This window comes from Panthera pardus, unplaced genomic scaffold (genome assembly GCF_024362965.1).
Source record: "Panthera pardus isolate Hobbes unplaced genomic scaffold, ASM2436296v1 HiC_scaffold_13, whole genome shotgun sequence".
NCBI classification, from domain to species: domain Eukaryota; kingdom Metazoa; phylum Chordata; class Mammalia; order Carnivora; family Felidae; genus Panthera; species Panthera pardus.
Genome location: NW_026526688.1, coordinates 165038897 through 165065414, shown reverse-complemented (window position 1 = coordinate 165065414; position 26518 = coordinate 165038897). Strand labels below are relative to the sequence as shown.

General features: G+C 38.3%; 1 protein-coding gene across 5 annotated transcripts in view; it reads left to right on the top strand.

Moving 5' to 3' along the window:
- The window catches only part of ATP10D (ATPase phospholipid transporting 10D (putative)), a 108743-nt gene that overhangs the window by 22734 nt on the left and 59491 nt on the right, over positions 1 to 26518 (top strand). For 4 of the 5 annotated variants that reach the window (XM_053901604.1, XM_053901605.1, XM_053901603.1 and 1 more), the window contains exons 2-4: positions 5167 to 5493; positions 7656 to 7850; positions 24664 to 24868. In XM_053901604.1, coding sequence (XP_053757579.1) covers positions 5167 to 5493; positions 7656 to 7850; positions 24664 to 24868 — 727 coding nt within the window. Of the gene's footprint in view, positions 1 to 5166; positions 5494 to 7655; positions 7851 to 24663; positions 24869 to 26518 lie in introns of those variants that run through there. The other variant, XM_019412818.2, reaches the window with a different exon arrangement.

Here is a 26518-nt window from a genome sequence, read left to right as displayed (position 1 = left end):
TTGCTGTGTCAATAGTTACATGTATTTTCAATTTTACTAGATATTGTTAAATTTTTTTTTTTGGTGGAGGGGAGATTTTAAGCAATTCATTTCCCATTGCCAGAGGATTTGTTTCCCCGTATCCTCACCAGCACTGACTACAAGAGAACTTTCCTAAGCAAGAGAGAAGTTAACAATTTTGCCCAGCTAACAATAAGTGTTCTGAATTTTCTTCCAGTAAATTTACTATAATTTTTACATTTAAGTTTTAATCTACCTAGAGATTTTTTAAATCAAAAATTTATTAAAATATTTTGAAATAAAAATTTATTTTTAAATGAGGTAAAAAGGATTTTAGCTTTCTGGCTTTCAAGATGGATAACCATTTATTCAGGTGTGTTATGATTCAGGTGTGTTAAGTCACCATTTTCCCACTGATTTGAAATCCCACGTTTGCCATATATTATCTTTCTGTTTATACAAGGATCTACTTTTGGGCCCTCTGCGCTAATTTTGTCTTGCCATTATAACAACCACAATTTAGTGGCTTAGTCCATGCCACTCATAAACGCTAGTTTATGAGTATAGTTCTGTTGATGAAAAGTCCAGGTATGGTGAGACTTGGTTCTTTGCTCAGGTTCTCAAAGGCTGAAATTAGGATGTCATCCGAGCTGAGTTCTTAACTGAAAACCCAGGAAGAATCTACTTCCAACTTTACTCAGGTTGTTGGCAGACCTTGGTTCTTTGCAGTAGTAGGACCTATGTCTCCATTTTCTTGCTGGCCGTCACTGGAAGGCTGCTCTTAACCCCTAGAGACAACCAGCAGCCATCCTTTTGCATTGTATTTAATTTGCTAGATTTTTAGGAGTTTTTCCATCAATATTCCTAAGTAAAAGTGGTTTATAATTTTTTGTGGCAATTATAAAAAAGCTTGCACATGTTTTTAATATGTATAGATATTTATATTATGGTGATAAATGGTTATTCGCAGTGAAACTTTTTTATTTTTATTTTTATTTTTTTTACCATATAATTGCCTTGCTGTGAAGGAGTGTTGCAAGTTGGGTGTATATAGCATGTGGTTCATGTTAATCTCATACCCGGTCCTTCTCTCCCAGTATTCACGTGTGTTAAGAATCTTGACCTTTAGGGGGTGCCTGGGTGGCTCAGTCGGTTAAGTGGCTGACGACTTCTGCTGAGGCTCAGGTCATGATCTCTGGGTTGGTGGATTTGAGCCCCCTGTGGGGCTCTGTGCTGACAGCTCGGAGCCTGGAGCCTGATTCAGATTCTGTGTCTCCCTCTCTCTCTCCTCTCCCTCCCCCACTCACACTCTACCTCTCTGTCTCTAAAAAATAAGTAAACATTAAAAAAAAAAAAGCATCTTGACCTTTAGGATCTATGATCATATTAATTAATTTTTAAATTCTAGATAAATTGCTAATGTCCATTAGTGAAAGCAAAGTGTCCAGAGTCAGGTGTTTTTTGACATTGCATATTTGGGTAATGTTGGACTTCAAGTTTCCATGCTTAGCCTGGGAACATGCAGGCCTTTTCATATAGTTAATCTTTAATGGTATTTTTCCATCACTAACCAGCAGCAAGTTTGTTGTAACCCAAATTTTCACAAGTAGTAGTTTACTCCTAAAGTAAAAATGATGTTAGTCATGGAGACTTTAATAAAACCTAGGTAAATGTTGTTTTTTTTTTCCTTTTAAACGAAATACTAAATCTCCCTACCTTTAGGGACAGTAGCTCACTCACAAGTCAAGTATCTAGATCTGAAAATTCTTTCTGTTTCTAAGTGATGATAATTGAACTTTTAGCCTTTGGTTCTTTGTGTGTGTGTGTGTGTATGTGTGTGTTTAATTTTGCTGTTAATTCTGAAGGCAGTGTTTCAATCAGTGGCAGAGTATTAGGTCAAATAAAGCATGGGACCATTTTATGTATTAGCAGAACACCATGACAAATCAACTCTCTTTGGAGTGGGCTAAATCTTGGAATGATGAATGATGTTTTGAAAAATCGTAAAAATGCTTCATAGCACGTTGTTCTTTAGAGTTTTGTCTACTAGGTTGCTCTGTTTACCCCTGGGAACAGCTGAGAAGAAGGTATTGCTATCCTCACATGGTTGGTTGCCTGGGAAACTCTCCAATTAAATGAAATGCAAAGTTGCTAAAGCTGAGTGTGAGTTATATACAGTTTAAGAAATTAAATATAGATCAATAATTGGGTATAGTTGTTAATGTCAACACTGTGCATATAAATTCTCAATATTTATGAATAAATGCTATAATTGAGAGAACATTTTCCAGATAATCACTACATTTTTTTGCTTTACTTAGCTCTTAATTATGGTTCACACACCATTGTAAGGGCTTTACGTATATTAACTCACTTAATCCTCACAACAACCCTTTGATCAAGGTTAGCTGGCAAGTGAAGGTGCCAGGAATTGATGTCAGCGTCTGGCTTTGGAGTCTATGCTCTTAATCACTACTATACTGCTTACTGGTCTTATAAAGCCAGTAGGAAAGAAAACGATGATTTTCTGCAAGAGTCTTTCAGGCTTGGAGAAGCAGATTCCTTCTATTAATAAAGGTAGAAGGAATGCAGTCACAAACTGACTGCTTCTGTTTTCTCAAACTTAAATCTTATTACTCCTTCTAATGGAAGGAAAGCCAGGCTGAACCATGAAAGAGGAAATGGGGTGTTTTGTCTCCTTTCCCCATACTTCCTCGTTTCTATAAAATTCAATGATCAACAGTCATTTGTTGATCATCTAACTTTGGCCAAGCATTAGACTCTGTTGTGGAGTCTGGAAACAATTAGATGCCTTGCCTGACTTTGAAGAAAGAAGCTACCTGCTGCACCCTGAAACAAGTGGGGTGAATGAGCCAGGCTCAGCATTGTAATGGGAGCAGAGCAGGGAATGCCTTACTGTATCTCCTGTGTGGACCCTCCTCAGTTTCCCCCACTCCACGGTCAAACTAAAACAGTCAAAAGGATGAATAGGGGCTGGTGCAGTGAGTGGATGAAATGATTGACCAGCCCTCCAGAAAGCAGCATTTGCAGAGATATGAGGTATAACCTGTGCTTTGCAACCTCCCTGATAAGTCGTTTGGGTACTAGATTCCACATTCAGGGCTCCATTCTAGATTCTTTTAATCAGGATATCCAGGGAAGGGGCCTAGGGAACTGTTACGACAGAAGCTTGGGAAACACCAAACAAGTGGAATACAGTTTGTTCGTGAACATAGTTTGAATTTTGGATAGAATGGTTGAGGATGAGATCGGGTGGTGTGGGGGTCATTTTATGTCATGCCTGTATTTTGTTAATGTTTGTTCTTCTATATGTATCCTACTTAGTGCTGGTTACTTGTCACGTATCTACAGGTGTATTGGACTGAGCATTTACTTAGAGTTGGACAACTTTATTTAATTTGAAAAGCAATATATTGAAAGGTTGGATCTCAGCCCAATTTACAGGGTTTACAACCTTGATTCTGTATAACCTGAGAAATAGCCAAAGTGGAGAGTGAGAGTGGGGAATAGAATGAACAATGTTTGTCAACAGTATGCCCCATGATTCTTCATCGTGTCTCATTTTTTTCATTGGCAAGCTGAGGTGCAAAGGTTAATTACATAGGTCACATACCTAATAAGTTATACAACTGATATATGAGCTGGAGTCTATAGAGCAGGAAGAATTTGATTTGTCAAAAAGTGGTAAACATTGTGCTCATTCACTCGATTAAAATAGATGAACCAGAAAATGCAGGGTTAGGGTCAGGGGTTATAGTAAAAAGGCTTCTGACAGTTGTTATCATGTGAAAATATGTGCCCAATATTTTGTTGTTTTTTTTTATTTAAGAGAAACTAAATATCAGTATTTTATGTGAATTTATATCTATTTGCAAAGGTTGGTCCTGTATCAGAAAACAAATTCTAGTAATGTGTTTACCGACACCATGATACAAGATACATCACTGGGTAGAATTTTGCTTAAAGGCCACTGGTTTGTGACCTCTAGATTAAATAATCTCTAAAGTCTAAGCTTTAAAATACTATGATTTATGCTGATTCTTAATGAGGTATGACTTACTCTGATTTGCTTTCCTTTTGATATCTTAAGTTTTGCTGTAGATTTATGTGAACTATTATTAATAACAACCTTCTTTAAGCAGTAATGTATTTTTAGCTTTGCTTGGATAGATAAAGAAAGATTAAAAGGCTACCTTCTCCTGGCCATGATAGGAAGTGTTGCCATCCCTGAACATTCTAGTTTGGCTGCTGTTTTCCCCTGCCTTTCTGCCATAGCAGAAAGTAGGTCTGTTCACTTCTGTGTATACTTTCGACCCATTGTGGAGCCACATTCAATCATTGTCTTTCCAAAGTGTGTATAGCAACATATTAGTTAATCTCAAGATCAATTCAGTGCATCTTGACCAGTATTAAAATGGGAGAGAGACCAAACGAGAGTGAAAATAGAGTAGAATAGAACATGCATTGCAAGTAATAAGGATAAGAATTGTTTTATAACTTCTGTTTCAGCTGTGTTTGTATTTGTGTGTGTGGAGGTTCTAGGTTACATCACAGAACGTATTTCTCACCAGTCTGACAGTTGACAAATTTTGAAAATGCTCGAGCTGGAATGTCTAAGTAGATCCTTTGTCATTCTTGCTCGATATAAAGTGGTTTAAATTCTAAACTGGAAATTTGAAAGGATATTAACCACATCTTAATTACCTCTGCATCTGGTCTTTTTGCAATCCCACGAAGACGCCATTAGTGTCTCTGTCTTGTGTAGATCAGTCCTTTGATCCACTATTCACTCTTCAGGAGAGAATGGCAGTGTTGAGGGGAAGGCATTACAAGATGAGTCACCTGGCCTTGGAGAGAAGGACAGAGATTCAATGGCTGAGGAGGATGCTGGGGAGGGCAATAGGCAGCCCCAGTTCAGTCCTCACTAAAATTCCCTGGGATTGAGAACGGGGGAAGGGGAAAGACAATACATGAGTAGATAGAGCACCTAACGAAAGTGTCCTCATACCATTTATACCTTCAGCGGTTGGGTCATATGTTTGTTTGATACGGAAAAAATTGTAAATTTTACTATCCTTCCTGTTCTTTAAGACTTTCCAGAAGTTTATGAGGAGTGTTTCAGTGGGTGTCTATTTGTTTTGCCAGATCACCTACACCTCCTGGATCTCAGCACGTTTTGGACATGACTGAGTGTCTTCAGTGGGCCAGGTATCGCTGGCAGCGGCTGATGGGCAGCACACACAGGGACGACGACGAGAGGCCGTACAACTATTCCTCTCTGCTCGCCTGTGGGAGTGTGTCCTCTCACGCTCCCAAACTGGCAGCAAAGCACCGCGTTGTTGTCCCCCACCTTCGGCCCTTCAAGGATGAGTATGAAAAGTTCTCTGGTACCTACGTCAATAACCGAATACGAACAACAAAGTACACACTTCTAAATTTTGTGCCAAGAAACTTATTTGAACAATTTCACAGGTACTTTTATTCTCTTTTTGAAAAAGAAGATCTTACGTTCTTTGTCATTCTGGTTGATACAAGATTTTTCATTTCTATAACGTAGGTTACCTAAGCCTACGACTTGGGACATTTCCTTTGATGACTCTGGTAGAGTCTGTTGTGAAAAGATGACCCCTCACGTTTACACAGCGCTTTACAATTGGTAAAATGCTTTCTCTTGACCAGGGAAGATACTGTTGTGTTCATATTCTAGATTAGGAAACAAAGTTCGATGCTGGGGTTTACCCAACGTCATGCCAGTGATAAGGAGCAGACCAGGAGCCATAGCTCTGAGTCTTTTCACACTTGCTTCCATGTTCTTTCCATTAGATCAAGCTGCATTTTATTTTCACTTTTTCTTACTTGATTATAGGGGGAAATAGAGCTCTGAAGCAAATGCAGATATAAGATGTTACTAGGTGAAGCAACGACATAGTTCAGTTTAATATGTATTTATTGAAGCTCTCCTGTGAGTTTAGGCTTTGAAGGAAATGTCTAAATGGTGCTCCTTTCCTAATGGAGTTTGCCATTCAGCCGAGGAAACAGGAGGTGTATACAATGAAAAGACAGTGGTTGTGATGAGTGTTATAAAGTCCTACCAAGTAGGATGGAAGCCTCAAAATGAGCAATAGTAGAACAATAGAAGATGAAATGGCGTTGAAATTTAATTATGGAGAGTGGGTGAGATTTTCAAGGCAGAGGTGTCGGCAAAGCACATTTCAGATGCAGGAAGGAATAGGAGTAAAAGCAGAAAGGCAGTAGCATAGATTTAACTGAGGCCTGGAATGTGGACCCTTCTGCCTGACACCCTTAGAAGCAAATAAAGGCAGAGAGAACATTTAGGAAGATTCTGTATATACTCTGGTGAGTGGTAAGACCTGAGCTTAGAAAAATGCGGGAATGAAAAGAATGATCTATTACAGATATTATGGGTTAGATACGGAGAATTAAGTAAAAAGATGGTGTGAACATTTTGATCTGAGTTAACCAGAAGGATTAGCAGAAGACAGGAATGAAAAGAAAGTTGGTTTGATTATTTTGTTTTTATAAATGTTGAGTTTGAGATGCTAATGTGTGAATAGAGAGATTCTCAGCATTCATTATTCATTCCACACATATTCATTTTCATTATTCACTCTACTTTGGTTCTACATGCATTTATTGAACGGTGGGTATGTTTACAGTATAGATGTGAATTTGTTGAATTAATGGCTTTAAATGCTATGGGTGAGTCTATCTTTTATGAAGTTCATAATCTAGTACATGGATTGGACATTGGACATTGGACATTGATGGAGCTAGAATCTGGAACTTGAACAGAGTCCAGGGCCAGTGTTGTAAGTTTGGATGTAGTCCACATGGAAACAATAGAAGCCAAAAAAGTAGCAAAAAGGGTTAAGAAACAAATTTTCAGAGCAGAAGGAGTTAGAGGCGAGGAAGGGAGAAATGTGGGGAAATTATTTTGAGAAGTTTAATGGTTAATGGAGAAAATTCATGGTAAAAACTCAAGGGGCTATGCAGGATTGAGATTTTAAGGAAATGAGCCACTTGAATTTACCTTAGGGACCAGTGGAGAAGTATTTGAATATGTAAAATAAAGGAGTGGAGGAAGTTCCTGAAAAAGTGAATTGCCCAAGAGCTGAGGTAGAAGGGTAGGTCTCCAGGGGAAAAGAAAACCCTCTCGGGCTTCTCTGTTTATTTTGAGCCTTGTTTGAATCTAATGTTCGGACTTGCAAAGTAACTTCTGAAGGCTAGAGAATTGGAGTTTTTAAAAATTTATTTCTACTATGCGTTAAACACTGAATTTCCTCTAAATTTCTAGAGCCTTTAAAATGAAAATAGTGTCTTCTGTTATGCTTTATATCATGTTTTACACAACCCAAGACTATCCTGCTCCAATATTCACTATTATGTATTTAATAAAAAATACCTCCTATTTATTGAAATAATGCCCTGAGCTGGATGTCTCCAGGAGTGACACATTGCTCAGATCCGTCAGGTTGTGCTAGTTATCTATTCCGTAGCATCGAAAATGAAACAGTAGAAATTTGTCGGAAGGCACCCTGTGGTATTGTTGCCCCTCTTGCTTTAAACTTGCATGTGATTTGTTAACACCTGCTTGTGTGTGTTTGGATTTGCAGAGCTGCCAATTTATATTTCCTGTTTCTAGCTGTCTTGAACTGGGTGCCTTTGGTCGAAGCCTTCCAAAAGGAAATTACGATGCTGCCTTTGGTGGTAGTCCTTACGATTATTGCAATTAAAGATGGTTTGGAAGATTACCGAAAATACAAGATTGACAAACAGATCAATAATTTAGTAACTAAAGTTTACAGTAGGTAAGTGGAACAGGAGCTGTGCTAGGGAATACCCATGTCTTAGAAATGTTACTTTTTTCCCCCTTAGATGTGTTCCCCCTTAGAATGTTACTTTTTTCCCCCTTAGATGTGATCGGGACCCTTTTTGGTGATGGTGGTGGTGGTGATGTTTTCAGCTAATATTTGTTGAAGACCTTCAGTGAGTTTAGTTCAGGTGTCATAGCAGAACCAAAATGTGTAAGATGGTCCTGATTTAGGATGGTCTGATTTAGGATTCTTCGACTTTACTGTGATACAAGGCAGTATGCATTCAGATTTCAAATTTAGACAGTTTCCCTGGGTGAGTGATGGGGTAAGATACTTTCATGATGCTGGATAGTAGCAGGGAGCCTCAGTTCCCAGTCAGCCCTGTGATCAGGGGGGTACATAATTATTTTGTACCCATACAACATTCTGTTTTTCACTTTCAGTAGTCAATAAATTATGTGAGATATTCAACACTTCATTATATTTTAGTATATGTGCTGCCAAAGGGAGCACTAACACTTCATTATAAAATAGGCTTTGTGTTAGATGATTTTGCCCAACTATAGGCTCATAGGTAAGCATTCTGAGCATGTTTAAGGTAAGCTAGGTTAAACTATGATGTTCTGTAGGCTAGGGGTATTACATGCATTTTCAACCTACAGTATTTTCAACTTGCAATAGGTTTTTTGGGATGTAACCCTTTCATAAGTCAAGGAAGAGCTCTAAAAGTTATTGTCAACCCAGGAGTTGATAAAGCAAAAGCTTCTATAACTTATTATAAGTGGAATTGAAAGCATTAAACTTCAAACCATAAGAAAGCAAGCAAGCAGATAGCTGTTAATACTGGATGTTACAATTTGGGATTAAGAAGAGGATGGAATAAGAAAAATATGAACGGATATGAAAAACAAGATGGGATATGGAAGAAAAGACCAGAAGTACCTGTTGAGGAAAGGAATACTGAAAAATGGGGAAGAGTGGGGTTTTTTTTGTTTTTTTTTTAAAGATTTTATTTTTAAGTAATCTGTATAGCCAACGTGGGGCTCAAAATCACAACCCTGAAATCAAGAGTTGCGTGCTGTACTGAATGAGTTAGCCAGGCACCCCAAGAGTGTTCTTTTTTGTACACAAAACTAGAGGCTTATAAAAGTCTTCCCACTGCAGCAGCAAAAGGTATTCATAATAGGTCTTTTCAGAAGCATATATGCTCTGTTGGAGACGTGTATCTCCAGTATTTATTAAACTGAAAGACTGTGTAGCTAAGAATAAAGTCTGTAAAGATGAGTTTTGAACTGTGCTGTATGTTGTAAATCTACATCTACAAATTATACCTACGATACTGGTATCCAGAGATAACTATAACACGGCTGTATATTCCTTTAAGTCCTGTGCTCATTGTGTACATGTGTTTTACAAAATTAAGATTGTGTTGCATATATTTTTACCCTAGTTGTTTTAGCCTAATACTGTACCACAAACATTTCCCATGTCTTTGTGAAGATGAAATTTTCATATTTCATACTTTTATGAAAATGAATTACAAAGTTTATAATATTCTCTGGCATTATGTTTCATGAGAAATGTATCTACTTTTTATTTTAAAATGCTCTTGTTTTAATTTTTTAATGTTTGTTTATTTGAGAGAGAGAGAGAGAGAGCATGAGCAGGGGGAGGGCCAGAGAGAAGGGGACGGAGGATCCAAAGCAGGCTCTGTACTGTCAGCACAGAGCCCGATGTGGGACTTGAACTCATGAACTGTGAGATCATGACCTGAGCCAAAGCCAGACACTTAATTGACTGAGCCACCCAGGTGCCCCTGTATCTACTTTTTAAAAAGTCATCTTTAGGGGTGCCTGGGTGGCTGAGTTGGTTAAGTGTCTGACTCTTGATTTTGGCTCTGGCCATGATTTCCTGGTTCATAAGATCGAGCCCCATGTCAGGCTCTGCACTGACAGTGCAGAACCTGCTTGGGATTCTCTCTCTCCCTCTTTGTTTGCCTCTCTCTCTCTCTCATGTGTACATGCTCACTCTCTCTCTTGAAAATAAAATAAATAAACTTTAAAAAGTCATCACTAGAACAGATTTGTGGAATTCTGAATCTAATATGTTAATAGCTTTACAAACAAGTTTATAATGTTATTTATTTATTCATTCATTCATTCATTCATTCTCAGGTAGGAGTGTTCTGAGGAAACGGAGTATATTTTTTTTTATTTTATTAAAAAAAAATTTTTTTTTAACATCTATTTATTTTTGAGACAGAGAGAGACAGAGCATGAACGGGGGAGGGTCAGAGAGAGAGGGAGACACAGAATCTGAAACAGGCTCCAGGCTCTGAGCAGTCAGCACAGAGCCCGACGTGGGGCTCGAACTCACAGACAGTGAGATCGTGACCTGAGCAGAAGTTGGATGCTTAACCGACTGAGTCACCCAGGTGCCCCGGAAACGGAGTATATTAACTTGGCCTGAGGTAACCCACTAAAGGAGCCGTGATGAGAAATGAAGAGAGGGAGTGTTAGGCCTACTGTGAAGGGACTTTACCACCAGGCCACTGCTTGGCTATTGCACTAGCCAGGGTTGTCTGGAGAAATAGAACAAATAGGAATGAGATTTATTATAAGGAATTGGCTCCTGTGATAAAAGAGGCCAAGAAACGCCAGCATCCACAAGCTGGAGTTTCTGGAAGGCCAGCAGCGCACTATGAAGGCCTGAGAGCCAGAGAATTGATGGTGTAGATTATAGTGCAAGTCTGAAGGCTTGAGAACCAGGAATGCTGAGGTCAGACTATCAGTGTCCCAGTTCAAGCATCAGAAAGGCAGATAGTAAATTCAACCTTTCTCTGCCTTTTTGTTCTCAAGGGATTGGGTGAGGGCCATCTGCTTTACTCAGTTCACCAATTCAAATGCTATTTTCTCCCAGAAACACTCTCACAGACACACCCAGAAGTAGTGTTAACCAGTTTCTGGGCATCCCTAGTGAAGTTGACATGTAAAATTAACCATCAGAGATGTTTTCCTTTAGTGGTAGAGAATTCATCTCTCTGTCTTTTTTTTAAGTTTTTATTTAAATTCCAGTTAACATACAGTGTAATATTAGTTTTAGGTATACAATATAATGATTCAATAATTCCATAGATCACCTGGTGCTCAGCACAACACGTACCCTCCTTAACCCCCATCACCTATTTAACCCATCCCCCTGCCTACCTTCCCTCAGGGATAACCATCATTTCTCTATAGTTAAGAGTCTGTTTCTTGGCTTGCCTGCTTCTCTCTTCTCCCCACCCCCTTTTGAGCAGAGAAGGAATGGGTGAAAGCTATGCTTTAGGAATATTGGTCTACTCAAGTCCTGGGAATAGCCTCTCCTAATAGAGTAGATCTTCCTCTGCAAATCATTCCAGAGCACTGCTGGGAGTAGATGCAAAGTACAGGAAGGGGTGCATACAGAGGTACTGTGAAGAAGAACCCAGTTGAATTTGGTGAACTTTTGTGATTTTTGAGTAGAAGTACCACTGATAGAAGTAGGGAGCATTACATTCACCTTAGGGGTAGGATGAGCTGGAAATGAGAGCAAGACAGGCATCCAAGTGGAAATGCCCCCCAGGCAGACAGGAACATAGTGCAGAAGTTCTGGAAGGAAGGAAAAGCTATGATAAGAAATGACAAAGTCATCAGTCTGTGTAGAGATGATTTTGAAGTGAGGAGTTGGACTTAAAGCCCTAAGAGAAAACAGATAAAGAACTGAAAGGCTGAGTTTTGAGCCCAGAGGTAGGCAAGCACTTCTCAGCCCCTTGAGCAGACTTTCCAGGTTCCTTTGGGCAGATGTTGCCACTCCTTCTTCTGACATCTCAGAGCATTTGGTACATTTCTTGGATTGACGTAGTGTTCTTATGTAGACTCTAAGTTTTTAGATTGTAATTCTAAATTTGTCAGACTAGAGATTCTGTTCTAGTTACCAAGTCTGAATAAAAGACATGTAGGTTCAAAAGTCTAGTTTTATAATAAAAAGCAGTACATTTTGAACAAATTTTAGGCTCTTTTGGCTGACCAAAAGTTCAACCAGATGACATAATTTTTGTTGTTTAGTTTCGGGAGAAAAAGAACTCAGACTTGTCCTCATGGAATTGTCTTTAATTTTATGTGAGCCACAGAGGAAATAGTTAGGCTGCTCTGATAAAGTGATACTTAAGCTAAAACCTGTGGGATTCTGAATTGCGTTCGTTATTAGAATTCTCCAGTGACTTTCTCGATATTTGTTTTAAAGATCTAGAAACAAAACAAAACAAATAACTTTTTTTTCTCCTTTGTAAGATGATGTGACTTGTACTTAGATAAGGGAAAATTTGGTCTGTGTTTTTTTTTTTTTTTTTCTTATACTCTTGTCTATTTAAAGCGACCAGAAAAAAACTGTTGTATTGTGTAGAAAACTGAGAATAACAGTAAAAGCTCATGGTTTTTATTTTAAAGTCATGAGCGTTTTACTGTAACATTGGTATGAATCATTTGATGGTATTTGAGTCTTTATCATATGCCAAGGATAGACAGGTGGTGTTGATACAACCTTACCCTTAAAAACTAACTGCAAGAAACAGTATTTTAGAATGATTATATGATGAGCAAAGAATCGAGATTTTGATCAATTTTAAGATTACCCAGAGTACCAAGTTTAGCAAACAGGAAGAATGCTTCTTATAAGTATTTTTTAAATACAAGTTATTGTATATAAATAATTACTGACTTCTAGTGGTAGTTTAAAGTTGATAACATGTGTTTGTTTGCTTTTCTTTAAAAAAATTTTTTTTTAATGTTTGTTTATTTTTGAGAGAGGGAGACAGAGAGCAAGCAAGGAAAGGGCAGAGAGAGAGGGAGACACAGAATTCAAAGTAGGCTCCAGGCTCTGAGCTGTCAGCACAGAGCCTGACGTGGGACTCGAACTCATGAACTATGAGACCATGACCTGGGCTGAAGTTGGATGCTCAACTGACTGAGCCACCAGGCACCCCTGTTTGCTTTTCTAACTTGTTCTAAATAAACTCTAATTCTGATTTTCTCAGTTAGTAGCTGGATTACCTTAGGCACACTCCATAAGCTAGTGGAACCCCAGTTCCCTTCATTAGGAATCTAATAGTAATAAAACAGTAAGCAATAAACTCAGCCCTTTCTAAGTCCTAAGTAAAGGTTCGCCATTATGATCATTTTTGTAGGCTAGTGATAACTACTAGCTACAGTTGTCACATTATTAAGTCATTTAATCAACATCTGAGAACTCCTTAGGACACTGTTTTGTAAATATTAAAATTGCCTAGTGGGAGACCTGGTATGATTTTTTTCTAAGGTGTCCTTTTGGACATAGTCCACATCTATTTTAGATAATTTGCATATAAATTTAAAGATAAGATGCAGTATTCTATTTAATTGTTTATAGTCTATCCCAAGATGCCATTTTGTGATTGCATTTCAAAGTAGAATTAGGTAATTTTCTTTTTGTCTATTATTTTATGTAATTTTATTTTGTTTGGTGTTGCAGAAGAATTACTGCTTACCTTTCCCCCCTCCCCTCACATTGTTCTTAGAACAAATTATAAGGATATAAAGAAATAAAAGTAGGCTCCAAGATCATGCCTTGTTGATTTAAACATGCTAACAACTTAAATTCCCATGAAATACAAAGGCATCACTTTAGAGAACAAATTATTCCTCAGCAAAATTAAGGTGAAGGTGGGAGCCATTAAATTGTACAAGCTTCTGGAAGAAGCATATTAACATTTCTGTGCAGATAATTTGATTCTTGTTTGTAATATGTGGTCTTTCACATGGTGCTTGTCTTTGGGCAAGTATCTTGGGAAATAACAAACACTAATATAGAAATTAAACATTTAAACTTTATTATACCTCAATTAAGTTGGAATTAGCTATTATGGAAAACCTAACTTTCTTAAGATTGCCTTTAAAATAGCAGCCGTGTATAAGGTATTAAGATTTGTTTCAAGAGAATAGAAGTGTGTCAAAAACAAAACTACTGAAACCCAAGTGTTCAGGTGCCCAAGCTAGACCCCTGGAAATTGCCCCGGAGTCTCCCCCGTTTCAGCTAGTCAGCACCAGTCCTGAGGACCCGCTCTCTAGTGATTTCTTCTGACTTGAGCCTATGGTGTGGTTTGAGAAATCTGCCACCAGATTATCTCAGCTTGGTCTCTGGGAACCACCCAACAGTGACCATCACAAATTGCAGGGCCACGGAGCTGTTGGTGGTAAAATCTGTCGTGATCCTGTGGAAGACTGCAATCTGAGGAGCTGCCTGACTGCTTCTTACATCACAATTAAAAATGCTATCATGAAGATGGCAGCAAAGGAGGATGCTGGCCTCACCTGTCCTGCTGATTGCTTAGATTCCACCCACATCTGCCTAAATTACCCAGAAAACTGCCAGAAGACTAGCAGAATGGACTCTCCGGAGCCAAGCGTAGACAAGAGGCCCACGGAGGTGGGTCTGCCTCCCTCCCGGTGCTACAGGGCCCCTCCCGCAAGGGATCACCGACAGCAAAGCAAGCTAAGCCTGCCCCTCCCGCCCCTGTGCACCTTGCAGATCCACCCCAGCTAATATGCCAGATCCCCAGCACCACAAGCCTGGCAGTGTGCAAGTAGCCCAGGCAGGGGCCACACCACTCCACAGTGAGTCCTGCCCCTGGGAGAGGAGAAGGTAAGGTACACACCAGTCTGATGATGGCCCCAGCGGTGGGCTGGGGGCAGACATCGAGTCTGACTGCGGCCCTGCCCGCCAACACAAGTTACTCTGGACAGTACAGGGGAAGTGCCCTGCAGTTTGGAGCCACCTGAGGGACTACCCAAAATGATGAAATGAAAGAACTCTCCTCAAAAGAAACTCCAGAAAGTACGACAGCTAACAAATTGACCAAAAACAATTCAAGCAATATAACGGAACCAGAATTTAGACTAATAGTCATAAAATTAATCGCTGGGCTTGAAAAAAGTATAGAGGACAGCAGAGAATCTATTGCTACAGAGATCAAGGGACTAAGGAATAGTCAGGAGGAGCTAAAAATGCTATAAATGAGGTGCAAAATAAAATGGAGGCGACCACAGTTCTGATTGAAGAGGCAGAGGAGAGAATAGGTGAATTAGAAGATAAAATTATGGAAAAAGAGGAAGCTGAGAAAAAGAGATTAAAAAAATCCAGGAGTATGAGGGGAGAATTAGAGAACAAAGTGATGCAATCAAATGGAACAATATCCATATAATAGGAATTCCAGAAGAGGAAGAGAGAGAGAAAGGGGCTGAAGGTGTACTTGAACAAGTCATAGTTGAGAACTTCCCTGATCTGGGGAAGGAAAAAGGCATTGAAATCCAAGAGGCACAGAGAACTCCTTTCAGACGTAACTTGAATCGATCTTCTGCACAATATATCATAGTGAAACTGGCAAAATACAAGGATAAAGAGAAAATCCTGAAAGCAGCTAAGGTTAAACAGACTCTAACGTACAAAGGGAGACCCATAAGACTAGTGGCAGACCTATCTACTGAAACTTGGCAGGCCAGAAAGGAATGGCAGGAAATCTTCAGTGTGATGAACAGAAAAAAATATGCAGCCAAGAATCCTTTATCCAGCAAGTTTGTCACTCAGAATAGAAGGAGAGATAAAGGTCTTCCCAAACAAACAAAAACTGAAGGAATTTATCACCACTAAACCAGCCCTACAAGAGATCCTAAGGGGGATCCTGTGAGACAGAGTACCAGAGACATCACTACAAGCATGAAACCTACAGACATCACAATGACTCTAAACTCATATCTTTCAATAATAACACTGAATGTAAATGGACTAAATGCTCCAACCAAAAGACATAGGGTATCAGAATGGATAAAAAAAACAATACCCATCTGTTTGCCATCTACAAGAGACTCATTTTAGACCTGAGGACACCTTCAGATTGAAAGTGAGGGGATGGAGAACTATCTATCATGCTACTGGAAGTCAAAAGAAAGCTGGAGTAGCCATACTTATATCAGACAAACTAGACTTTAAATTAAAGCCTGTAACAAGAGATAGAGAAGAGCATTATATAATAATTACAGGGACTACTCATCAGGAAGAGCTAACAATTATAAATGTCTATGTGCCGAATACGTGAGCCCCCAAATATATAAAACAATCACAAACGTAAGCAACCGTATTGATAAGAATGTGGTAATTGCAGGGTACCCTAATACCCCACTTACAACAATGGATAGATCATCTAGACACAGGATCAATAAAAAAACAAGGGCCCTGAATGATACATTGGATCAGATGGACTTGACAGATATATTTAGAACTCTGCATCCCAAAGCAACAGAATATACTTTCTTCTCAAGTGCACATGGAACATTCTCAAAGATAGGTCATATACTGGGTCAAAAGAGCTCTTTATAAGTATAAAAGAATTGAGATCGTACCATGCACACTTTCAGACCACAATGCTATGAAACTTGAAATCAACCACAGGAAAAAGTCTGGAAAACCTCCAAAAGCATGGAGGTTAAAGAACACCCTACTAAAGAATGAATGGGTCAACCAGGCAATTAGAGAAGAAATTAAAAAATATATAGAAACAAATGAAAATGAAAATACAACAATCCAAACGCTTTGGGATGCAGTGAAGGCAGTCCTGAGAGGAAAATACATTGCAATCCAGGCCTATCTCAAGAAACAAGAAAAATCCCAAATACAAAATCTAACAGCACACCTAAAGGAAATAGAAGCAGAACAGCAAAGACAGCCTAAATCCAGCAGAAGAAGAGAAATAATAAAGATCAGAGCAGAAATAAACAATATAGAATCTAAAAAAACTATAGAACAGATCAATGAAACCAAGAGTTGGTTTTTTGAAAAAATAAACAAAATTGATAAACCTCTAGCCAGGCTTCTCAAAAAGAAAAGGGAGATGCCCCAAATAGATAAAATCATGAATGAAAATGGAATTATTACAACCAATCCCTTAGAAATACAAGCAATTATCAGGGAATACTATGAAAAATTATATGCCAACAAACTGGACAACCTGGAAGAAATGGACAAATTCCTAAACACCCACACACTTCCAAAACTCAATCAGGAGGAAATAGAAAGCTTGAACAGACCCATAACCAGCGAAGAAATTGAACCGGTCATCAAAAATCTCCCAACAAATAAGAGTCCAGGACCAGATGGCTTCCCAGGGGAGTTCTACCAGACGTTTAAAGCAGAGATAATACCTATCCTTCTCAAGCTGTTCCAAAAAATAGAAAGGGAAGGAAAACTTCCAGACTCATTCTATGAAGCCAGCATTACTTTGATTCCTAAACCAGACAGAGACCCAGCAAAAAAAGAGAACTACAGGCCAATATCCCTGATGAATATGGATGCAAAAATTCTCAATAAGATACTAGCAAATCGAATTCAACAGCATGTAAAAAGAATTATTCACCATGATCAAGTGGGATTCATTCCTGGGATGCAGTGCTGGTTCAACATTGACAAATCAATCAATGTGATACATCACATTAATAAAAGAGAAGATAAGAACCATATGATCCTGTCAATCGATGCAGAAAAAGCATTTGACAAAATTTAGCATCCTTTCTTAATACAAACCCTCAAGAAAGTCGGGATAGAAGGAATCTACTTAAACATCATAAAAGCCATTTATGAAAGGCCCACAGCTAATATCATCCTCAATGGGGAAAAACTGAGAGCTTTCCCCCTGAGATCAGGAACATGACATGGATGTCCACTCTCACCGCTGTTGTTTAACATAGTGTTGGAAGTTCTAGCATCAGCAATCAGACAACAAAAGGAAATCAAAGGCATCAAAATTGGCAAGGATGAAGTCAAGCTTTCACTTTTTGCAGGTGACATGATATTATATGTGGAAAACCTGATAGACTCCACCAAAAGTCTGCTAGAACTGATACATGAATTCAGCAAAGTCGCAGGATACAAAATCAATGTACAGAAAACAGTTGCATTCTTATACACTAATAATGAAGCAACAGAAAGACAAATAAGGAAACTGATCCCATTCGCAATTGCACCAAGAATCCTAAAATACCTAGGAATAAACCTAACCAAAGATGTAAAAGATCTGTATGCTGAAAACTATAGAAAGCTTATGAAGGAAATTGAAGAAGATCTGAAGAAATGGGAAAACATTCCATGCTCATGGGTTGGAAGAATAAATATTGTTAAAATGTCAATACTACCCAAAGCTATCTGCAGATTCAATGCAATCCCAATGAAAATTGCACCAGCATTCTTCTCGAAACTAGAACAAGCAATCCTAAAATTCATATGGAACCACAAAAGGCCCCGAATAGCCAAAGTAATTTTGAAGAAGAAGACCAAAGCAGGAGGCATCATAATCCCAGACTTTAGCCTCTACTACAAAGCTGTTATCATCAAGACAGCATGGTATTGGCACAAAAACAGACACATAGACCAGTGGAATAGAATAGAGACTCCAGAATTGGACCCACAAACGTATGGCCAACTAATCTTTGACAAAGCAGGAAAGAATATCCAATGGAAAAAAGACAGTCTGTTTAACAAATGGTGCTGTGAGAACTGGACAGCAACATGCAGAAGGTTGAAACTAGACCACTTTCTCACACCATTCCCAAAAATAAACTCAAAATGGATAAAGGACCTGAATGTGAGACAGGAAACCATCAAAACCCTAGAGGAGAAAGCAGGAAAAAACCTCTCTGACCTCAGCCGCAGCAATTTCTTACTTGACACATCTCCAAAGGCAAGGGAATTAAAAGCAAAAATGAACTATTGGGACCTCATAAAGATAGAAGCTTCTGCACTGCAAAGGAAACAATCAACAAAACTAAAAGGCAACCAACGGAATGAGAAAAGATATTTGCAAATGACATATCAGACAAAGGGCTAGTGTCCAAAATCTGTGAAGAACTCACCAAACTCCACACCCAAAAAGCAAATAATCCAGTGAAGAAATGTGCAGAAAACATGAATAGACACTTCTCTAACGAAGACATCCAGATGGCCAAGAGGCACATGAAAAGATGCTCAACGTCGCTCCTCATCAGGGAAATACAAATCAAAACCACACTCAGATACCACCTCATGCCAGTCAGAGTGGCTAAAATGAACAAATCAGGAGACTATAGATGCTGGAGAGGATGTGGATAAACGGGAACCCTCTTGCACTGTTGGTGGGAATGCAAACTGGTGCAGCCACTCTGGAAAACAGTGTGGAGGTTCCTCAAAAAATAGATCTACCCTATGACCCAGCAATAGCACTGCTAGGAATTTACCCTAGGGATACAGGAGTGCTGATGCATAGGGACACTTGTACCCCAATGTTTATAGCATCACTTTCAACAATAGCCAAATTATGGAAAGAGCCTTAGTGTCCATCAACTGATGAATGGATAAAGAAATTGTGGTTTATATACAGAATGGAATACTACATGGCAATGAGAAAGAATGAAATATGCCCTTTTGTAGCAACATGGATGGAATTGGAGAGTGTCATGCTAAGTGAAATAAGTCATACAAAGAAAGACAGATACCATATGTTTTCACTCTTATGTGGATCCTGAGAAACTTAACAGAAGGCCATGGGGGAGGGGAAGGAAAAAAAAAGTTAGGGAGGGAGCCAAACCATAAGAGACTCTTAAAAGCTGAGAATAATCTGAGGGTTGGTGGGAGGTGGGAGGGAGGGGAGGGTGGGTGATGGGCATTGATTGAGGAGGGCACCTGTTGGGATGAGCACTGGGTGTTGTATGGAAACCAATTTGACAATAAATTTCATAGAAAAAAAAATAAAAATGATATGAAAAAAACCTAATCACTCAACAAATTTTGAGTTCCTACTCATTGTAAGCACTGAGACATTTAGAGATTTAAACAAAAAATGGAAAAAAAGGTAAATACAATACCTTTCTTGCAGGAACCCACATTATTTTCTGATTTTGAAAAATCACTGTGTTGGGGCAAATGGGTGGCTCAGTCAGTTAAGCATCCGACTTCGGCTCAGATCATGGTCCCATGGTTTGCGAGTTTAAGCCCCACATCCGGCTCTCTGGTGTCAGCACAGAGCCTGCTTTGGATCCTCTGTCTCCCTCTCTCTCTGCCCCTCCCCTGCATCCTCTCTCTCTCCCTCAAAAATAAATAAGCATTAAAAAAAATAAGAATCACTGTGTTGATTTTAGGAGTTTCAAAATAGTAATGTTAACATTTTAGGATTATCTCATAAATTCATAGGATTGCAGCATTCTTAAAATGAGACTAAATATCAGTGACCTTCTAAAGTAATTAATCTTTTGTGTGATATTTTCTGAAGTGATGGTTCTTGAAATTCACTTTCTAAACCATTTTTTATTTGGCAGTCCTCAGTAAGTGACTATATATTTGGAGTGAAGTCTCCTTCTTGAGAGGTGGGCCCTGGAACTATGGACCTTGTTTTAAGTCCCAGGACGAGTTTAGGAGCTGGGGGACCTTGAGAAGGTTACTTAACTTACCAAAACCAGTTTTTTCTAATTTGTAAAAGGTAGGGTAGGGGGCAGGGATCGTAATTCCTTCATAGTACTAACCACATAACATTGATACAAAAATTAAATCAATTGGTGTGTATAAAGCATCTGATAAATTTTAGCTGCTGTTTATACAGCGATTATTATTTGATTATTGTAAATTTTTTAGTATTTTATGGGAAAAATGCTTCATCAAAGAGAAATACTCAGAATCCTCTGTTTAAATTTGTTAAAGTAAGAAATAGAAGTTTACATCCTCTACTCTTTCTTCTTATGTCTCCCCTTCCTCCCAACCCCCACTCCAGTGTAATCACTGCTAATAGTCCAGTGTGTTCTTCCCCATGTTTCCCATGCTTATGTAGCAGAGCTGTTTGATCTTGAACTCTTAAAGAAGCAGAATTGGGTCTAGGAGTTTGCCTGAAGGAGGGATTGTGAAGGCTATGTCCTTTCCAGTGACAGTGGTTCAGGAGCACAAGCAAATAACTAGATGCAACAAATTCTACTTGTGTATTCAGGCTGTGGGAGAAGAAGAAGGTCCTTTTACTAGTTTTAATTCTTGATTGGGTGAGGAAATACAGCCTCGTTTTGAGTCTCCCATGATGATAAATCTTCAGAGCTAGTTAAATGTGGCGGTGAGCATCGTCACCAGCTTGCAGTTGGTTTCTCACACTGTGTTCTCTTGCCCTATGTCTTTGTACTCTGCCTAAGTACCCTGACCGATACACTGTTCCACTGTCTTCACCTCAGTCAGTCTTGATCATCCTACAAGATCACCTCCTCCAGGACTAAACACCCCAACGGTTGGCTTCCATAGTATTAGTAGTAACCTGTACCTACAGACCTCTCTCTTCAGAAAGTACTGTTTGTGTCTCTTTTTCAAATTTCAACCATAACTTCAATAGGGTGGTGAACATATGTTAACCATTTGTGTATTCTTAGCACCTAACATGGTAACTGGCATAAATGAACATCAGTATATGTTTATTGATCTGAATGAGCTAGCTGTTGGGCAAATTAGCTTTTTTTTTTTTTTTGAAATCCTGGTGTTTACTCCAAATAGGGGACAGTGAAGTTAATTCAGTTATGAAATTGGCTTCATTTGAATTTCATTCCAATGTAGAATAAATAAACTTGTCCTTTAGAGGAATCCTACTTTTTATGTTTGAAAGAAAAATAAAATTCTTAACCCTAAGATTTAAGTCTGTCTTCTCTTCCTATCTTCACACTTCACAAATTCTTAGCAAATTTTCCTCATAGCTTTCCTCATAGAAAAAGTAGAGGTCATTAAGCATGAACGTATGTATCGCAGATTCCTTTGTGCATCATTCACATTTATACGTACTTTGTTCTGACCTGAGATGAAGAACTAACTCCTTTTATTATAATAGTAACCCTTCATCTGTGTTCTTTTTTCCTTTTTTTTTTTCAGTTTTTTAAAATGTTTTATTTATTTTTGAGAGAGAGAGAGAGAGCATGCATGCATGCAAGCGTGGGAGGGGCAGAGAGAGGGAGACACAGAATCCAAAGAGGGCTCTGGGCTCTGAGCTGTCAGAAGAGTCCAGTCTGGGGCTTGAACCCACGGACTGTAACCTGACGTGAGCCGAAGTTGTTTAACTGACTGAGCCACCCAGGTGCCCCCTTTCATTTGTGTTCTTAATCCCATTCCTTGTTGTTTTTTTCTTTCTTTCTTTCTTTCTTTCTTTCTTTCTTTCTTTCTTTCTTTCTTTCGAGAAAAAGCATGCATGCGTGTGCCATAGGGGTAGGGCAGGAGAGAGAGAGAATCTTAAGCAGGCTCCAGCGTGGAGCCCAACGGGGCCTTGATCTCACAACCATGAGATCCTGACCTGAGCCGAAATCAAGAGTCAAGCATTTAACTGACTGAGCCACCCAGGCACTTCTGTTTCTTCAAAACCTCAACCACCTTTCCTACTTTGTGTTCTATCTTCTACCTTGCCTTTGCCATAGACTCCTTCCCAACAGCCCATGTTCATGTCCAATTCTCTCATCCTTTGTCCTTTGACTTACCTTTCATTGCAGTGGCTACTTTTACCCCTTATTCCTTTCAGAGGCTAAACGTGACATGCCCTCCTTCTTCAACCTTCAGGCATTCTTAGGTTCACGGAGGTCTTACTTTCTAATTCACACTCCCCAGCAACAATTTTACACCATCAGCCTTTTCCATAGTCAACAGACATCGTAATAAATAAATGCTGTAGGAATGGCCCCTTTGCAGCTTCTTTTACTATGATGACTCCCTTTTTGAACTTTCCTTCTCCCTAGATTTCTGTGATACCGTTTTCTCTTGGGTCTCCTTCCACTTCTCTATCACCTTGACGTCTCTTTTCCTGAGGAATCTCATGTCCTTACCTGGTGTCTGACATAGGTGTCTGTGTACCTAGGACTTCCAAACTCACATCTGGAAATTCAGATCAGAACCTTCAAATTGCTGCACGTCTTCAATTTATATCCCACTTCAGATAAAACCTTTCCAGTCTGAGTTTTTATTATCTGCCCTCTCATGTGACCAGTTGCTTCTAAAATTTGACACATGGCGAAAGGCACCATTCCTCATCCCATCAGGCAAGTTAGAAACCATAATGTCATCTTCTATAACTTCTTTACATGTAGTAAGTCATGAAATATGGTGTACTAAGTCGTAAAACATGTACTAAGTAGAAAAACCCAAACATGTCTTGATTTAAGCTTGTATTTATCTCTGTTGCTATTGCCTTAATTTTGATCATCTTCATTCTTCTCCTGAATTATTTCAATAACTTTACATTCTTGTTTTGTTTTTTTTGGCCATTCCTACTCCAAATTAGCCTGACACCCAAAATCCATCCATTACTCTGTCACAGGAGTTAGCAAGTAGAGATAGTATCAAATCCTTCTTCTGGTGAACCTTGTGACTCCCCATTTTCTATGGAATGAAATCACTACTCTTAGAGTTGTAGGACTGAACCTTTGAAATATGACCCATGCCTGTGTTTTTGATCTTCTCTCTTCCTTCCTTCCATGAAGAGTGAACTGGTGTATACAAACAGTAGGAAAAAAGGATGGTACAAACCATTGATTTGCCTTTCTCCTTACACTAACCAACTCTTTAGGTAATTGAGGATTTCCTTTAGTTGGATTCAACCTGGTGCATTAGGTATTTGGGGAAAAAGCATCCTGAAAACGTACTTCTTAGGTATCCTTTTAAGCTAAATATTTCTTGAGATAACGGATATAATTCCCTATAGCAGAAAGTGTACAAGCATTGTCCTAAGGTAGCATTTCTATTTGATCTGATGCATAATTTAGAATATAGCTATCGCTCAGCCTCCTTTGACAATGAATTCGAATATTTAGCTCTATGAATGTAATTGAAGAGAAATCTTTACTTTGGAAATAAGTGTATTTTTGTGACAATTACCAGTTGCGAATGAGACAGACCTTCCTAATATTTGTTGATAGCATTGTATATGAAATGCTGCTGAACTAGTCGATATGATGTTCTTTGATACAGATTTCCTCATTCTACTCTAAGGAAAATGCTTTGTGAAGCGCCATTCATGCTGGTTAGTATGAAAAGGCATGAGAAAAACTTTAACATAAAGCAGGGTATTTAAGGCAGACAATCTCAAATGATGTATCTTTCCTTTAAAATGAATATATAAATGGGAAAACTACACTTTTGAAAAGACTTAAAATTTGCCATTCTTCTTTCTAATGATCAGCTACAGCAGACTCATGACTGTTTATCAGTATTTCTATTAAGTGATAGAGGCGTTAATAGCAGTATAATGGTTTTTAAAACGCTGAGTATTTTATTTATTTCATTTTATTTTTTATTTCATTTCCTTGATGTTTTCTTTCATTATTCATCCTGTCCAAAGGATGGGAAGCTCCTTGAAAGTAGATGGTATGTCTTGTGCACTTGTGAGTTCTTGATACCTGACCACAGGGCAGCACACAGTAATTGCCTTATGCGTGAATAAACTTATCAAACGTTAGTTTTATTCCAGAATTACTCTCAAGCAGCTTAATAGTTCAAAAATCTCAAGGACTAAAGAGCTGAAAAATGTGTTTTAGTAACTAAATAACTAAATTTTCAGGTGAAGCAAATTCTGGAATTTAGGTTTTCTCTGGCTTCCGTTTTAGCATTTAATGGATTAAAATTCACCCCAAATGCTTAAAACATGCCTCAAATCATACACAAAACCTAAAAAATAAGATTATCTGCGTATCTGTCTTAATATTCTCTTTAAACTTCCTTCCTCCCCCAATGTTAGGAAAGAGAAAAAATATGTCGACCAATGCTGGAAAGACGTTGCTGTTGGGGATTTCATTCGCCTTTCCTGTAATGAGGTTATTCCTGCAGACATGGTCTTACTCTTTTCCACCGATCCAGATGGAATCTGTCACATTGAGACTTCGGGTCTCGATGGAGAGAGCAATTTAAAACAGAGGCAGGTGGTTCGGGGATATGCAGAGCAGGTAAATACTGTGTTCTCACTTGGTGACTTATTAACATTTTTCCTTTCAGAAGATGACCGAGCTCATTTTTCACAGAGACAGAAAATGAGATTTTTAAATTTATTTTTACCATTACAAAATAGAAGCCCAGAGGGCTTAATCCATTTCCAGATATCCCTGGAAGTGTTTTATAGATAATAGGCTGTTAAGACTTTGAAGTTCACACATTTTAGTCTGGCGATCCTATATTTTTTGGAACTGAATTAAAGGAAACTAACAGAATTATTTTGCAATTTGGAAAATTATTTTGCAATGGAAACGATCACCTTCTGTTCCTACAATGTATAATTGCATACATACCCAGACCTTTTGAGACTTGTGTAGTTTCTCATGCCACAGGGCTTCTAGACTCTTCACCACACTGTGGCGAGGGAAACAAGAACTGTGAAGTTCTGTGAACATGAGTTTGAATGAATTCTAGCTCTGCTATTACATTATTGTGTGGCCTTGGGCAAGTCACTTATTTTGTGCCTCAGTTTATCTTAAAATAGAAATGATGATGCCTGTCTCATAGCATTGCTGTGAGATGTAAATGAAGTAATGTATGTAAAAATATCATGTACATTGCTTAAATATTAGTTTCCCTTCCCTGTCTCTGGAAGCACTTGAGATGAAGTTTTTAAAAATTTAATAGTCTTTTTAAAACTGAACCATTAAGTCAGGTAACTGACTTAAACTGAACCATTAAGTTCGTAAACTAAAAAGTGTTTTAGCCAAATAAATGCCCTGATCTTTAATAAGTTTCATGATATGGTGTAACATTGGGCCGTCTTTCTATCTATGGATTTAATTTAGATCCTGTGATTGATAAGCCTCTCAGCTTCGCATTGTCACTTTTGTGAACATTTATATTACTAAGACGTTTGTAAAAATCTTGTACAACTTGAGATTCCATTATATACTACTAAGTACCTATTCTGAAGGTAACACCAGTTGATTAATCAGTACACTTTGGGATCAATTAAGGGTGAGTGCTCTGGAATCCCACGACCTAGATTATAATCCTGTTTCTAAACACCTCCTTGTGTGGAGACCTAGAGCAAATTACTGATCTTCTCTCTGTGTCTCTTTCTTTATCTGTTAATTAGACCTAATTATAGCACCTACCTCATATTAAGAAATTAATATGTTTAAAGTACATAATAGAGATTCTACTACATCAAAAGAACTAAAAAATTAATGATTAGCAAATCAAATCATCTAATTATATAACTCATTTTCCATATGTTTTGCTGTGATACGTTAATACTTGATGAGATATATCAATAATAGTTTTTTTTACTAGGCAAACATTCATATGAAAACAAGGAAATGAGATAAGGTTCCCCTGGCTTATTCTTAGTGAATCCATGCCTGTGTTCTATAAAAACATTTTGTTTATTTGCTCACGGGTTTCATAAAGCATACTAAAATTACCATTTAATCCATTAGAGAATTTTGTAAGATGCTGACGTCCAGCTTATTTTTAAATTTTTAAAGAAAATTTGCTGGGATAAATGCATAATGTGCTCAGAGTGTTCGCATACACATTTAATCTCCGAAAATCCCTACATGATAAAAGAATAACAACAAAGTATTTTCAGCTTTTCAGTGATTTCTGCATAAAGGAGT